The sequence below is a fragment of the Triturus cristatus genome, chromosome 9 (assembly GCF_964204655.1).
Source record: "Triturus cristatus chromosome 9, aTriCri1.1, whole genome shotgun sequence".
NCBI lineage: Eukaryota > Metazoa > Chordata > Amphibia > Caudata > Salamandridae > Triturus > Triturus cristatus.
In genome coordinates, this window is record NC_140592.1 from 840,619,684 (window position 1) to 840,633,480 (window position 13,797).

Here is a 13,797-nt window from a genome sequence, read left to right on the forward strand (position 1 = left end):
ACCATTAGGGGTAACAAGTACACTAAATCAAGACTAGCCTGGTGGAGAGATTTGCAGAGTGACCTCACTGACAACATATGGTTCTACTGCTGTATGAGCACAAAGCGTATATCGCTAAATGGCAGGCAGAGGGTAGTGCATTTTAAATTTCTTAACAGAGTTTATTATGCCCCGGAGCGTCTGTGCCGCTATGGTCTCAGAGAGGAGTCTACCTGTGATAGATGCAACGAGCAGTCCGCAGATTTCTTTCATTTAGCCTGGGTATGTAAGTGTAAGTGTAAGTGTATGTGTCTTGTAAAGCGCACTGCTACCCTGAGGCCTCGTAGCGCTGTAGACCGCTGGGGAACCCGTCCTGGCTATCCGGGGATAGCCCGTTTCTGGGGTCTGATTTTTGACGAACTAAACCGAATTACAGAACTGGCGTTAGTACCTGACCCGATACCGGTCCCTAAGGCGAAGAGACGACTGATAGATATGGGTTTACTACTAGCAAAGAGGTGTGTGGCAATATGCTGGCTACGTGGTCCTACACCTACACTTGCTCAATGGTCAAGAGATATGATGTTTTGCAGTACCCAGACTGAAAACTATAGTGATATGTTACCACCCCGCAATAGACCAAAGAACTTTTGGGCTATGTATAAGAATTGAATGGCGAGCAAGGATGCTCCCGGAGGGGGTGCTGATCCAATAGTGCACTACTCCGCCGGTGCTGATCCTCAGAGTCGCTTGCAGAGCGGAGCCTGTACAGTGTGAGCCCTATATATTGTTATGTTTTGCACTTAGGAAGCATTGTGACAGATGTGTACAGCGTTAGGATGAAGCTAGGTTAACAATTCTTATGTGCCAATATAATCTTTTCTATTTGCATGTATGGTACCGCACTGTTTTAATGGTTGTGAAAATCCATTGATAAGCTGTGAACTATGTAATTGTCTCATGTTTGTTTTGAATAAACTTAATAAACACATTAATAATAAAAAAACAAACCTATTTCCTGTTGCAGGGTGCGGTCCGCTTCCGACCCCCAGAGGGCAGGGTGGGGTCCCTGAGGGGTTTGTCCCTCTGTAGTTGTTTATTGGGGCTTTGCCCTGTGGAAATTTGGTGGTCCTCCAGCGATGGGCACGCAGTCTCTTTGGCTGTGGATGTACAATTGGCAGGAAGAGTTTTTCTAGGCCAATTAGCACTGTCTTCAGACATTGGGGCATGTCTGAGCAGGCCGATGCAGTGGGAGGAGGATCCCCTGGTTCAACTGCCCTGGGACGATGAGTTCTATGATGCAGTGGATGCGTCCATCTACCGGGAAGTTGAGGAGGTTATGGCTCCTATGGAGGAGGGTTTGTCACAAAAGATTGAGCAGGTGTGTGCTCGGTGGGCCCCACCACCAGCCAATACCCCTTCTAACGCCGGAAGTGCACAAGGGGGTGACCCTATCCCTGCCAAGCGTCCCCAAGTGGAAGGAGTGGACCAGGATGCTTTTGAGCATTTGTGGGAAGCTCTTTTGGCGCAAAACCAATCACAGGCCATTCCTTTAGACAATACACCTTACCATGCCCATACTAACCCTGTTAGTCTATTACATGGGAGTGACACCCAGGCCGACACGGACGAGGAGCCGGGACCGTCCAGGCCATTGCCTCCGGCATCAAGTGCTGGGCCTTCAGAGCCTCAGGGGGCAGGGGGTACTTCTGACATGTTAGACCCTGAACTCCTATCCTCCGAATGGACTCCCTCCACGAAGGTTGCAAGCTACGTGGCGGACAGAATTCGGACTCCCATGGGGAAAGATGCCCGTAGCCGCCTTCGTTCGGAGTGTCCACGCCCCTCCTTAAGACAGGAAAGTTGCGCAGACCCCGGAGTTGAGTTAGACCCTAGGATGGGATCTTTTTTAGCGAAGTTCATCAAGGACCCAAAGAAAGGGATAGATATATCTTGGAGGGCGTGCCAAGACAAATTGTTTGACGCCCTGGGGCCACTCACCATGATCTTAGACATGGCGGAAGACGCCAAGAAGTCCGGCGCACTGATATCCCCATAGGCCCACTCTGGATGGGCTCACCGTGCCGTGGTCTTCCTCGGCAATGCCAACTGTGCGCTTTCAACAGAGCGGAGGAGATCCTTTCTGATCAAAGTTGACCCGAAGCTAGGGGACCTGGGCGATTCAGAGGCAGGGGCCCAGGGGGACCTTTTGGGGGAGCACTTTATTAAGGAATTGGGAAAATTCGTGAATACTTTCACGTCACTCGACAAGGCCCAATCAGCCATAAAAGAGGTTTTCTCCTCCCGGGTTTTACGCGGGGCCGGTCGAGGCAGGGGCCGCTCAACCAGCCAGCCCCCCCAGAACTCCAGGGGGCAATGCTCCAGGCAAGGGCAGTACCAAAATCAACAGAGGTACTGTAATTTCTACCCTTCCCGCAGACGTCGATCCAGAGGTCGTGGCTTCAGAGGAGGGGACAACTCCTCTACCGCCGGTAAGTGTCTCTTCAGAGTTTCTGGTGCGTGTGGGCAGCCGTCTGGCAAGTTTTGCGAGAGAGTGGACAACAGTCACGTCTGATGCTTGGGTGTTGCAGACGGTCCAAGGGATTCAAATAGAGTTTTGTGGCGACCCCAGGTAGTTGGTTCCACCCCGACCAATCCAATTCTCCCGCTAAGAGGCGGCATTGATAGGCGCGGAAGTGTCCGCGTTTTTGGACAAAGGGGCCATATGTTGCACCGTCTTGCATCCACAGGGTTTTCTGAGCAACATGTTTTTGGTGGACAAGACGGATGGGGGCCAGCGCCCTGTGTTGAACCTCCGCAAATTCGAGTGGCTCGTTTACCGCCACTTCAAAATGGAGGGCATTCACCTCTTAAGAAATGTTCTATGACCCACGGATTGGATGGTTCGCCTAGATTTAAAAGATGCCTACTTGGCCATTCCTATTTTTCCGCCCCACTGGAAGTTTCTTCAGTTTCTCTGGCGGCAGCAAGTGTACCAATTCACGTCACTTCCTTTCGGGCTATCCTCTGCTTCTTGGTGCTGCACAAAGGTTCTCAGGCCGGTCGTGGAGTACCTACGAGCAAGAGGAATACATCTCATCGTATACTTAGACGACATGCTTCTGTTGGCCCAGGATCCGCTCTTGCTTCGAGAACAATTGCTACACGCGGTCACTCTCTTAGAAAGTCGCAGGTTTGTGATAAACGCAAAAAAAAAAAAACGTAGTTAGTTCCGGCTCAGAAGGTCACGTTCCTAGGGTTTGTGGTAAACTCGATCGCAGCGACCCTCAGCCTACCGGCGCGGAAGTTGGCCAAAATACGGCACGAGTTGCGGCGTACTCTGACCAAACAAAGAGTTTCCCTTCGTCAGATTGCCCTCGTGGTGGGGCTTCTGTCTGCTTCCATCCAAGCGATTTTTCCAGGGCTGCTGCACTACAGGGCCTTACAGTGCCTCAAAGCAAAACATCTGCGGAAAGGTTTTCCCTACTCCCATCCCTGTCAGAGGAGGCATGGGAAGAGATTCTTTGGTGGCTCTCACATGGAAGCCTGGAATGGGAGAGCGATTTTTGGTTCAGCCCCGGACCTGGTTATCGAGTCAAACACCAGCATGTACGGCAGGGGTGCCAGATGTGGAGATTTCTCCACAGGAGGGTCTTGGTCTCCACAGGAGCAATCACTGCACATCAACTGTCTGGAGCTCCTGGCAGGCTCCTTTGCGGTGAGGTGCTGGACCAAGGAGCGCACTCAGTCGTGTGTCCTGTTAAAGATGGACAATATATCAGCGGTCCGGTATATCAATCATCTGGGGGGCACCCGCTCGAAGGTGCTGTCGAACCTAGCGAAGACCCTCTGACAATTTTGCCTGGACCATCACATTTCAATAATGGCAGAGTACCTCCCAGGACGAAAGAATCAGGTGGCAGACTGGCATTCCCTGCACTTCAGAGATTCCAGTCTCTGGAAGTTACATCCAGACGTTTTTTTCTCTAGTACAGGAACATTGGGGACCTTTTTAAGAGGATCTTTTTGCCTCCAAACTGGACCATCAGGGTCCTCTGTTTTACAGCTGACAGCCAGATCCGTTAGCGGCAGCCACGGATGCTTTCCTGCAAGATTGGACGCAGGAACAGGCCTAAGCGTTCCCGCCCTTCGCAATGATCATTTGGGTTTCTGCCCAGATCAGGCGGCAGAAGGCAAACGTGGTTCTCATCACACCCTTTTGGGGATCAAAAGTATTATTTCCAGTTCTTCTGGAACTTTCTTGGGATTTTCCAATCAGACTCCCTCACTTTCCAGAGCAGCTTCTCAGTCCAGAACAGGTTCCCCATCAGATGGTGCTCAACGGAGCACTCCGGCTCATGGCGTGGAGAGATTACAGGGGTAGATGGTCTCTCTCTCTGGCCTTTCGGACTTTGCTGACGGCCTCTTGTCTAAGGCCTGGGTGGACAGCACCATCAAGAGGTATCGATCTGCCTGGCGACAATTGTCTCGGTGTGTGTGACGGGGTTGTGATCCCATGGGCACAGATTTAGTTCAAGTTCTGAATTTTCTAGCGAGTTTGGCTTACCGTTCAGTGAACACAATTCGTTCTGCTATCTCGGTGGGCCATGTGCCAATTCAAGGCAATCCTGTGGGTGAACACCCTTTTGTGTGTCGTCTTTTGCGGGGTCTTCATTTGTCGCTTACCCCTGACCCACGCTATTCGGAATTGTGGGATGTGAATAGAGTGATAACACTCAAAAGTAGTAGAGGGTCCGAGGGATTTTAAAGATCCTACACGGATTAAATCCCCATATCAAATAGATCACAAAAAAAACATATAATCCGGGGTCTATTATGCCAGCTGCCTATCGAAGGAAGTAAAGAAACTGGGCACCTATGTGAACAAGAGTAAAGCCATAAGGAATACAAAAAGTTAAAGAGTGAAAAGACCCTTGTTAATGATTGGATTTCCCATCACTCACCAAAGTGATCATTATCATCATTTGGGTTTCCATTCAACCTACCACTTGCCCTCTTGATCGTAGAGGGGTAATGGGTGGATTGTGTCCTCCAAAGGGTCACACAGAGGAGACAGAAAGAAGTTTGACTCTCATCCAACTTCAAAGAAAATCCCAAATTATGTGTGGGAATGAAAAAGTGATATCAATTGCAATCCTAATTAAAAACAGTGCAAGTATAGCAGTTTAAAAAATAACTGCTTACAAATACATGTTTCAGCCTACTGGACAAACGGTCCAAGGCTTTCTTCAGGACCTATCTGGGAATATTGTTGCTACTGCATGAGACCAAAAAGTGTACAAAAATGGTGGAAAGAATAAGAAAATGACATACAGGTTGGAATTGATACAACCTCTGATGTCATATACTGATCCTTCGTATCAGCGAGATGTATAGGACATCCGTCTGATACGAGGACTGGACCTCACCTCGCACCAACTCAGGTCAATAAGGCCCCGCTCTGTCCGTCGTTACCTCGAGCTCGGACCGAGCTGGGAGCGGGGCCTTATTGACCTGAGTTGGTGCCAGGCGAGGTGAGGTCCAGTTCTCGTATCAGACGGATGTCCTATACATCTCGCTGATTCGAAGGATCAGTATATGACATCAGAGGTTGTATCAATTTCAACCTGTATATCATTTTTTTATTCTTCCACCATTTTTTGTACACTTTGTGGTCTCATGCAGTAGCAACAATATTCCCAGATAGGTCCTGAAGAAAGCTAGGATTGCAAATCCTATTTTAATCACGCATACACTTTTTGCACTGCACTTTTTCATTCCCACACATATTTTGGGATTTTCTTTGAAGTTGGATGAGAGTCAAACTTCTTTCTGTCCTTCTGTCTCCTCTGTATGACCCTTTAGAGGACACAATCCACCCACTTCCCCTCTATGATTAAGAGGGCAAGTGGCAGGTTGGCTGGAATCCCAAATCATGTGAATAGAGTGCTCAACTTTTTTTTTCATGGCAGCCTAATGAATATATGTCGAGGAAAGAACTGACTGCAAAATTGGCGATGCTTCTTTGTCTGACCTCCTGCAGGAGAGTTTCTGATGTACGAGATCTGGACATCCCGGGCAGAGTGTTTTCTCCCTCGGGTGTGTCTTTTACGATCAGGCGTCTAACTAAGTGTCACACTAGAATAATCGACTATCCAGCGTTCCCAGAATCCCCTAAACTGTGTGCGGTTCGCTGCTTGAAAGCTTATGAGGAAATGTCACTAGAACTGAGGCCTCCGGGAGAGAGGCAGCTTTTGATCGTTCTCAGAAAACCACACAACCCAGTTTCCTCTCCGACGATCGCACGATGGGTGCGTTGGGTCATGCATGAGGCAGGCATTAGCCCGAGACAATTCAGAGCCAATTCAGCAAGGGGACCAATGGCCTCCAAGGCTTTCACGCTGGGAGCAAGGTTGGAGGAAATCGTGAATGCGGCGGACTGGTCCTTGGATTCCGCCTTTAAGAGGTTTTATTTCAAGCCTAATATTGACATTGTGCATTTGGTGCATAATCCGAAGCCTCTGGTCCTGACATAGAATGAAAAATGTCCTAGCTATTGTAACGGTAAGTTTCAATTCTATTAAGGACTAAGAGGGGGGGGATTATCCCACCCTTTGACATTTGGTCCGGATCACCGGCCGTTAGGGGTAAGTACAATTTTTTTCTTCCAATTGCCTTGCTGGATCTTGTTTTAAAAGGTTCAAGTAATGATTTGACTTATGATCAATGGTTCTTGACTCTTTCAGAGTATTACTGCTTCGAATGCATGGTCTTGCTGTACCTTTGTTAATTTGTATTCACCTAAGATTGGTCTTTAACCGCTCTTGGTTTTCTAGCCCTGATATTGTCCTTTTTGTTCCAGGAGGCGATTCCGGGAAACAGGAAGGTTAACACAAGAAGATGGGCATGACTCACATCGAAAGAGGATGGGCAGTGACTTGAAGAGAGACTATATGAGGCACACAGCGCCATGATTGGCCCATGGACTTGGAGATATGTTGTCCCTTGTTTGTTTCTTTTGACCATCATTTTCCCGAGGGTATTTGGGAAATGTGGTCTGGTTATCAAGTTTCTAAAATGGCTGCTATTCAAAATAAAGCAAAGAAAGTAAAGCATAATCCTTGCCTCCGAGTTCTTAATAGAATTGAAACTTTCCGTTACGATAGCTAGGAAATTTTTCATTACATACAAGATACAGATCCAGGTGTCTAAACACAAAACCAAAGCGTTGCAATGGTGTGTACAAAAGATGTGCAAGTTAAACTAACAGCGTAGATATAATGTGCCACTATTGGCAGGAAGCGAGCGCAAAAAATATAGAACTAGCATAATTATATTACATAGCATAGGCGTATGTGCATAAGCTAGCAGCGCTGCTGCCAATTAAGCAAGAAAGCATGCAGGCATAAAATAGCATGTGAACATCCAATAACAATATAGATCACTGAATAGTGCATAGAGCCAGAGTTATAAAGCGGCAAGAGACTCCTCTTCAAGTTCAGGAGAGTCCAGCCTCTGATGGAGGCGAGAGTTGTGTCAGTCCTTTGGTCGCTGGAACTCTGGGGCAGATCAGCACCACACTGCGGCGCCGGTGGTCAGACGGCCAGGCTACTCCCAGAGCACATGGGACACCCGCACTCCATGGAAGTACTTTGTGCAGACCAAGGTCGGGCGCGCGCGGGGGGGAATGGGGAGTTGGGATAGCGTCAGGCTCACTTCTCATTCTTCACCTTAATTCACTTTCCACTCGTGCCTTCTTTGAATATGCCCTTCTGAGCGACGTTTCTCACCCGTGAGAGCCAATCAAACACCATGGGCCAGGGCAGGTCGACAGCAGAGGTGTACCGTGGTGAGCTCTCCTCCAAAACATCATGTCTGCCCCGCTCTCGATCATCCCCCACTCTGGGAGATCACAGACGTGTAGGCGAGCAGAGAGGCAGCATCAGAGAGCCTCCGCAGCTTTGTCCTGGCTCGGATTTCCATTTTCTCCGGTAGGAGGATGGGGTGTTCAAGACAGTAGGATTGAAGGCCATCTTCAGACATCCAGTGTTCTGCGTGCGATTGAGAGCAGTGGTGGGCTCACTCTGCCTCAGAATGGCTACCCAGCTCTCTCCCTCTTCCCGCTCCAACAGGTAACAGGGGTGCAGGGTATTGGGGAAGGTGGCAACTTCCCGGCTCAGAAATAGCTGCTTTGCAAGTGGGGACAAGTGTACTGAGGTGTAAGGGCAGGAAGCTGTCTGGAGACACGTCTCCTAATATCCAGCAGGATTTGTGCCGACTGCGATCCAAGCCTGGAACCAGGGGATCTTCCTGGGTTCACACTTCATTACTTTTTGCCTCTGCAGGGTCTTTACCGCTGCGACCAGCAATCTGTAGTCAGCATTGCGTTGCCACTCTCTGGCCAGGTAGTGGAGACTTGCTGGAGCGGGGGGGGGGGGGGGCGATTTTCCAGGGATTTAAGCAATAGGGCGATTCCCAGTCCGGGGAGCTCCTACGCAGCAACCATCTTGGAGGGTGAATGCAAATTAGAGGGGCCTGACATTCTCTTTCTGCCCGGGCATAGCCACTGGTCAGCGGCTTAGCCATCAGTAGTGCAGCAGGTGCAGTGGCACTGGGCCCTGGGGTAATAAGTCCCCGATGTTCCCAAATTATGGCTTTATTTTACTATGCAGCCAGTGCACAAGAGTGAGGGTGCACTTTTACTTTGCACCAGCACCCATGGCACCGTTGCTGTGCTACTTGCCTTTCTTCCATGGGCTCTGCAGCCATGTTCCAGAGCAAGAAGACCTGAGAGAGGCCCTCCCTCCCCTGGACATTGCAGCCAGCCATGTTTGGACACTGCACTGAGGGGGATGAGGCACCAGTCCATGAGCTTAGCAAAGTAGGAGAATGGCTGTGAGGCTCACTGGGGGCTCCTCTCAGCTGTCTAGCTATCAGTAGTGCAACAGATGCAGTGGCACCAGGGCTCATGGAAGTTCTGGTCCCAATGCCCCCAGATTGTGGCTTAGTTTTACAGTTCGGCATCATTTTCTTTCATCAGGGCCCATGATTACATTACTGTGCCACTGGTCCCTTCTCTCATACACCGCACAGCCATGATCCAGAGCTGCGAAGGTCAGGAAAGGTCCATCCTCCCATCCCACAGGCCCATCAGCCATTTTTTTTTTTTACTCATCAGCCTCTTGGCCACTATCAATCACAGATCTAGAAATCTGGACGTGACTTTTGTGGTGGGTGTCCTGCGGAACGTATGCAGTAGATATGCAGGCCATTCGAACGGCAACTCCCGACCAGTACAAGCTTGTAACAACGCGACCACATCCCTCCAATATGTGCCCACTCTATGGCAGCTCCAGAACATGTGAAGTCAGCCAGCCAACAGTTCCTCGCATCTTGGACATTTAGCATCTCCACGATTTAAGTACTGGTTAATTTTTGCAGGTGTGAGATATGCCCTATGTATGATATACAACTGTATCTGCCGAAGCGCATGTTCCTGGGGATGCACGTCGGGCTCTCGAGTACTTGGACCCATTCCATATGTAAATCAGTCTTGATCCTGTTCTAATGGGAACAGTCCAGAAGGCTATGTCCTCCCTGACCCAGAACACAAGCAACCCAGGACAGGACAGGTGATTTCCCTAGTTGGGGATTATCAGCCAGGTTTAGCTTGGCATAGTACCACAGTGTGCACAATACCCATGTCTGGCCATACTAGTCCTAATTAGGGCAACTCACTAAAGTATACAGAAAAGTGAAGGATGGAATGCTTTAATTAATCTCAGCTACTGCCCCCCCTGTGATAAACTGGAGGTCCACCAGGGGAGCCTAGCCCCTACGTGAAGACATCTGCTTACACCATTGATCTTTATATTTTGTGCTCTTTCAATTTGAGAGATTTTACTTAGCTGATGAGGCAGGGATATTTTGTTCTATACGGTTTTATCCGTAGAAGTTCTATTCAGATTTTTTGCTACGTTTTAGACATGAAAATACTATCCACGATGGTAAAATACTGCCCAGACACAACCCTAAAGGCCTTGCAACCTCAATCAAGCATTGTAAGCCTCAGGGAAATAGACCGGTTAGTGAGCCTGGTTCGCAACATTATTTAATTGCATTTAAATGTGCGATTTCGAGGTTTTGTTCAAAATTAAATGAGAGGAGATGCATCTCAAATCTGTTAACTATATCTGCATCATGCTAGTTTACCAAATGAAATGCACTCTGGAACCATGTAAGTGTAAACAAATTCCTTAGTATAGAAACATTTAAAGGCTTCAGAGGGTGTTGTAACCCTGGCTAATGGCACATGAAATTAAACCCTTTTAGCCTACATAGGATTGTATTCTGGTAGTTTCTGGTGTTTTTCAGTGACTAATGTGATGCCTTTAATAGAAGTCAAGTTATTTTCAACTGTTTTATTTGCTTTCATATCTTTTTTTAACCAAACCTATCTTGCACTGGGTATCTGGGAAACCATCTTGTAATTTTAATCCTCACTGGTGCCCTTACAGGCATTCCACATGCTGCAGCACCAAGAAATAGGACCACAGCATAACACAATGATGGAACTCTATAGGTACTCCTTACCGGCAGGCACCACCTTCAAGCTCAGCTGCATTATCTGCAAAGCTATCACAATGCGTTAACAGTCCACAAACCAGCTACATTTCCCATCACTCTTTGACTTTATGCTGGGTATTAACCCCGTTCCATGCTTTACTGCTTTGGCTAGGTTTGCACTATAAGACTGACTCCTCTGCCTTCTTGGATGACATACTTGCCATCTCAGTGGCCTCCACAAACCCACAGCTAGGACACCTTCTGACGAAAGATGTGCTAAAAAGAGAAAAACAAAACAAGAAAAAGGCCTTTCCCATCTATGCCCCAAGGATCTGGAATGTTATTCCCATATCCATTCAGAGAGCCCTAAATCAGCTCCAATTTAGGAAACAACTAATACTCAACTTAAAAAAAAAATCATGATACGTTCACAATCCACAAACAATCTACTCCTATCAAGTGTTGACTGTGTCTTTGACCTTGGACAGTGCTTAGCAGCCTTTCGGCTTGGTTTGTACTATATAAATACAGCATACACATATACATATCCAATGCTAAATTGTGTTGCAGGGATTCTGCAGATACATAGAACTATACGCAGGATTATGGGACCTCGGTGTAAGGCTTCCCACCACCTTGGTGCCCACAAGCCCAGGACCAACTAGTTATAGTGTCTCACTCGGTCTCCTACACACTCACAAAGAAGCAAATGATTAGACACCCCAGAACACAACACTCCCGGATCTCTCAGGAATCACGTTACAAGACACTTTTTCGCTCACATTCTCGTATCTGTCCACAATAAGATCGGATCGAGACAAGGATATAGTACACAATGTTTATTTTAACTATTGTGCTCTAACATGAAGTATACGTGGCACAACAAGCAGAAAAATGCAGAACATGAATAAAGTTAGCATTGCAGCTAGGCCATATATCATAACGGGAAATGTCATCATACAAAGACAATGGAGAAAGGACTATAATGCCAAACCTCCCTCCCCTTGGTAAGAACAAGTATTATTATATATTAGAACATTGGAATGCTGGAAGCTCCATTGAAAACAATGGAGCGCTCCGGGCTTATAATGGCTGATATAAGCCCGGAGCACCAACATTCCAATGAGTCTTTGTTCACAGCTCTGGCTGTGAACAAAGGCTTCAGGGAGCCTCAGGAGATTGAAATCCCCTCGCGCTCCCTGAAGGCTTTGTTAGAACATTCTGCCCTCTAGTGGCATAATGTTCTAATAGCCTTATAGCCCTTCGTAGCAGGGCTATACCGGCTTTTAAAGTCCCTCTGCTTTGTTAAAGTCCCTCGCCTTCGGCTCGGGCCTTTAACGCTGCAGCGGGCCTTTAACAGCCGGTATAGCCCGCTACGGCGGGCTATAAGGCTATAATAGAAGATCTCTGGCCTTTGTCAGCAGACCCCATACTTTAGACTATATATGACATTTCTACATAGTAGGTGCGTGTTGCTCTTCTCCCTGGAAAGGTCCCTCTCCAAGTCTGTCTCACCTAAAAATGCATCCCCGTAATATCAAAGTACAAGCTTCCAGCAGCAGCTAGATTAGTATGTTTTGTCTAGATGCTAGGGCCTGACCAGAACAGAATAACAAGAGGCATTGTTTATCGACCTTGCTAACAATGTTCAGACTAAACTCCAGGAACAAGCAGAGAACTAATCTAGCAGACGGTTCTCATGTGAAAGGCATAAACAGAGCCTCGCAAAAATAAAGCCATGAAGTAACGTGCGCAAAAGCTGCATCATGGCTGCAGGGCTCATGCTAACTTAGTGATGTCAACAATGTCCCTATTGGCCACATGACATCTGGAAACAAATTGTTAACATTTGATTTAACTAATACATTTTGGAGAGTCCTAGGCCAAACCTTCCCAACCAATGTGACTGATCTAATGTATTTCCATTTAATTTAAAATTAAAATATAATGAGCTAATTTTGTGTTAATATTTATGATTTTGTTTTACTGTTATTGAACCAAGAACACTTCCTCTTGCAAAGTCACTCACCAATAGTCAATTAATGGCACTTCCTATGATGTCGTTTACTGTTATTTCACGTTGTATGAAAATTAGGGGGCCTCACACATTCCTTTTCTCCTCAAAAGTCCTAGGACCGGCACATGTTGGCTAAGTGATTGCACCGTGGTATTGATACAGACCCTGTCGTAACGGAAAACATTATTAGTCGCCTCTCACAACTGTCCGAAAAATATACTGCCTCTTTTGAGCTCAATATATTTGAAAAGCACCGTCGGACATACTGACAAGGTACACACCGCGGTTCTGAGTGGAATAGTAAAGTATTTCGGGTGGACAGCCCAAGCCTCCACCTAAGTTCTTACTGCACTCAGTGGGCCCTCCCTATTTCTGGCCACCACGGCCCTCCAGCAACTGCAAGAGGGACCCAGCCATTCTAACATAGGGTGTACCTTGGCAGCCAGACGCCACACCCCCCACACACCAGATCATAACGTCGTGCCGTACTCACTCGCTCTGCCAAGTTCTGGTAGTTTTATCGCTTCCATATGACGAGGACCTTCCGGAATCCGCCGCCTCCTCCTTTTTAACCACGGGGAAGGCTCCCAGGAACTGCACGTTTGAGACGTTCTTACCGATGGTGAACCAGTCATTGATCTGCTCCAAGGTCAGCTTCTTCAACATGGTGCAGTAGGTTGAGCAAGTGACCCAAAATGCCCGTCTTCAGTCAGGATGGGTCAGGGAGTGAAGTAGAAGAGCCCTAGAAGATGGGGGTAGTGGGTAAGAGTTTGTCCAAGAAACTATGGATGACTGTGCTGGTAATTCAGCAGGCAAATGCTGGGCACACGTGATGCACAGGAGGAGCGCTGATTTCCGCAGGGGCACGCCGAATCTGTGTGCGAAGAACGTCAGTGGGTGGAGCCTGAGCACAAACGCAGCGGCGTAGAAGCACGAGCGGGACGTGCGCAAAAATAGTGGTTGCAAAGTGATCATAAATGCAACGGGGGACGGAGAGGACAGTGGGTGTGGGAGTGGAGTCAGAGACGTGGTAGAAAAAGTTAAATTGTGGTTGCCTCAGTAGCAGGGTCGGATTGGGATCACAAATTGTGATTGATTTCACAATTCGACCCGGGTACTCCCAAAAAAAGTGGCCCACGTTCCTGGATCACGCCCGTTCACGAAACAGCATTAGGCTAGTCTCATAGGGCTCATTTATAGAAAGATGTTTGGTTAAATATGTATTTTAAAGCTCA

General features: G+C 47.7%; 1 protein-coding gene across 1 annotated transcript in view; it reads right to left on the minus strand.

Annotated features, from left to right (window-relative positions):
* Positions 1 to 13,464, minus strand: part of TDRD9 (tudor domain containing 9) — a 2,714,501-nt gene extending 2,701,037 nt beyond the window's left edge. Inside the window, exon 1 of the mRNA XM_085626273.1 lies at positions 13,056 to 13,464. Within this exon, the coding sequence (XP_085482399.1) occupies positions 13,056 to 13,228 (173 nt within the window). The 5' untranslated portion in view covers positions 13,229 to 13,464. The remainder of the gene's footprint in view (positions 1 to 13,055) is intronic.
* Between the last annotated feature and the right edge of the window lie 333 nt (positions 13,465 to 13,797).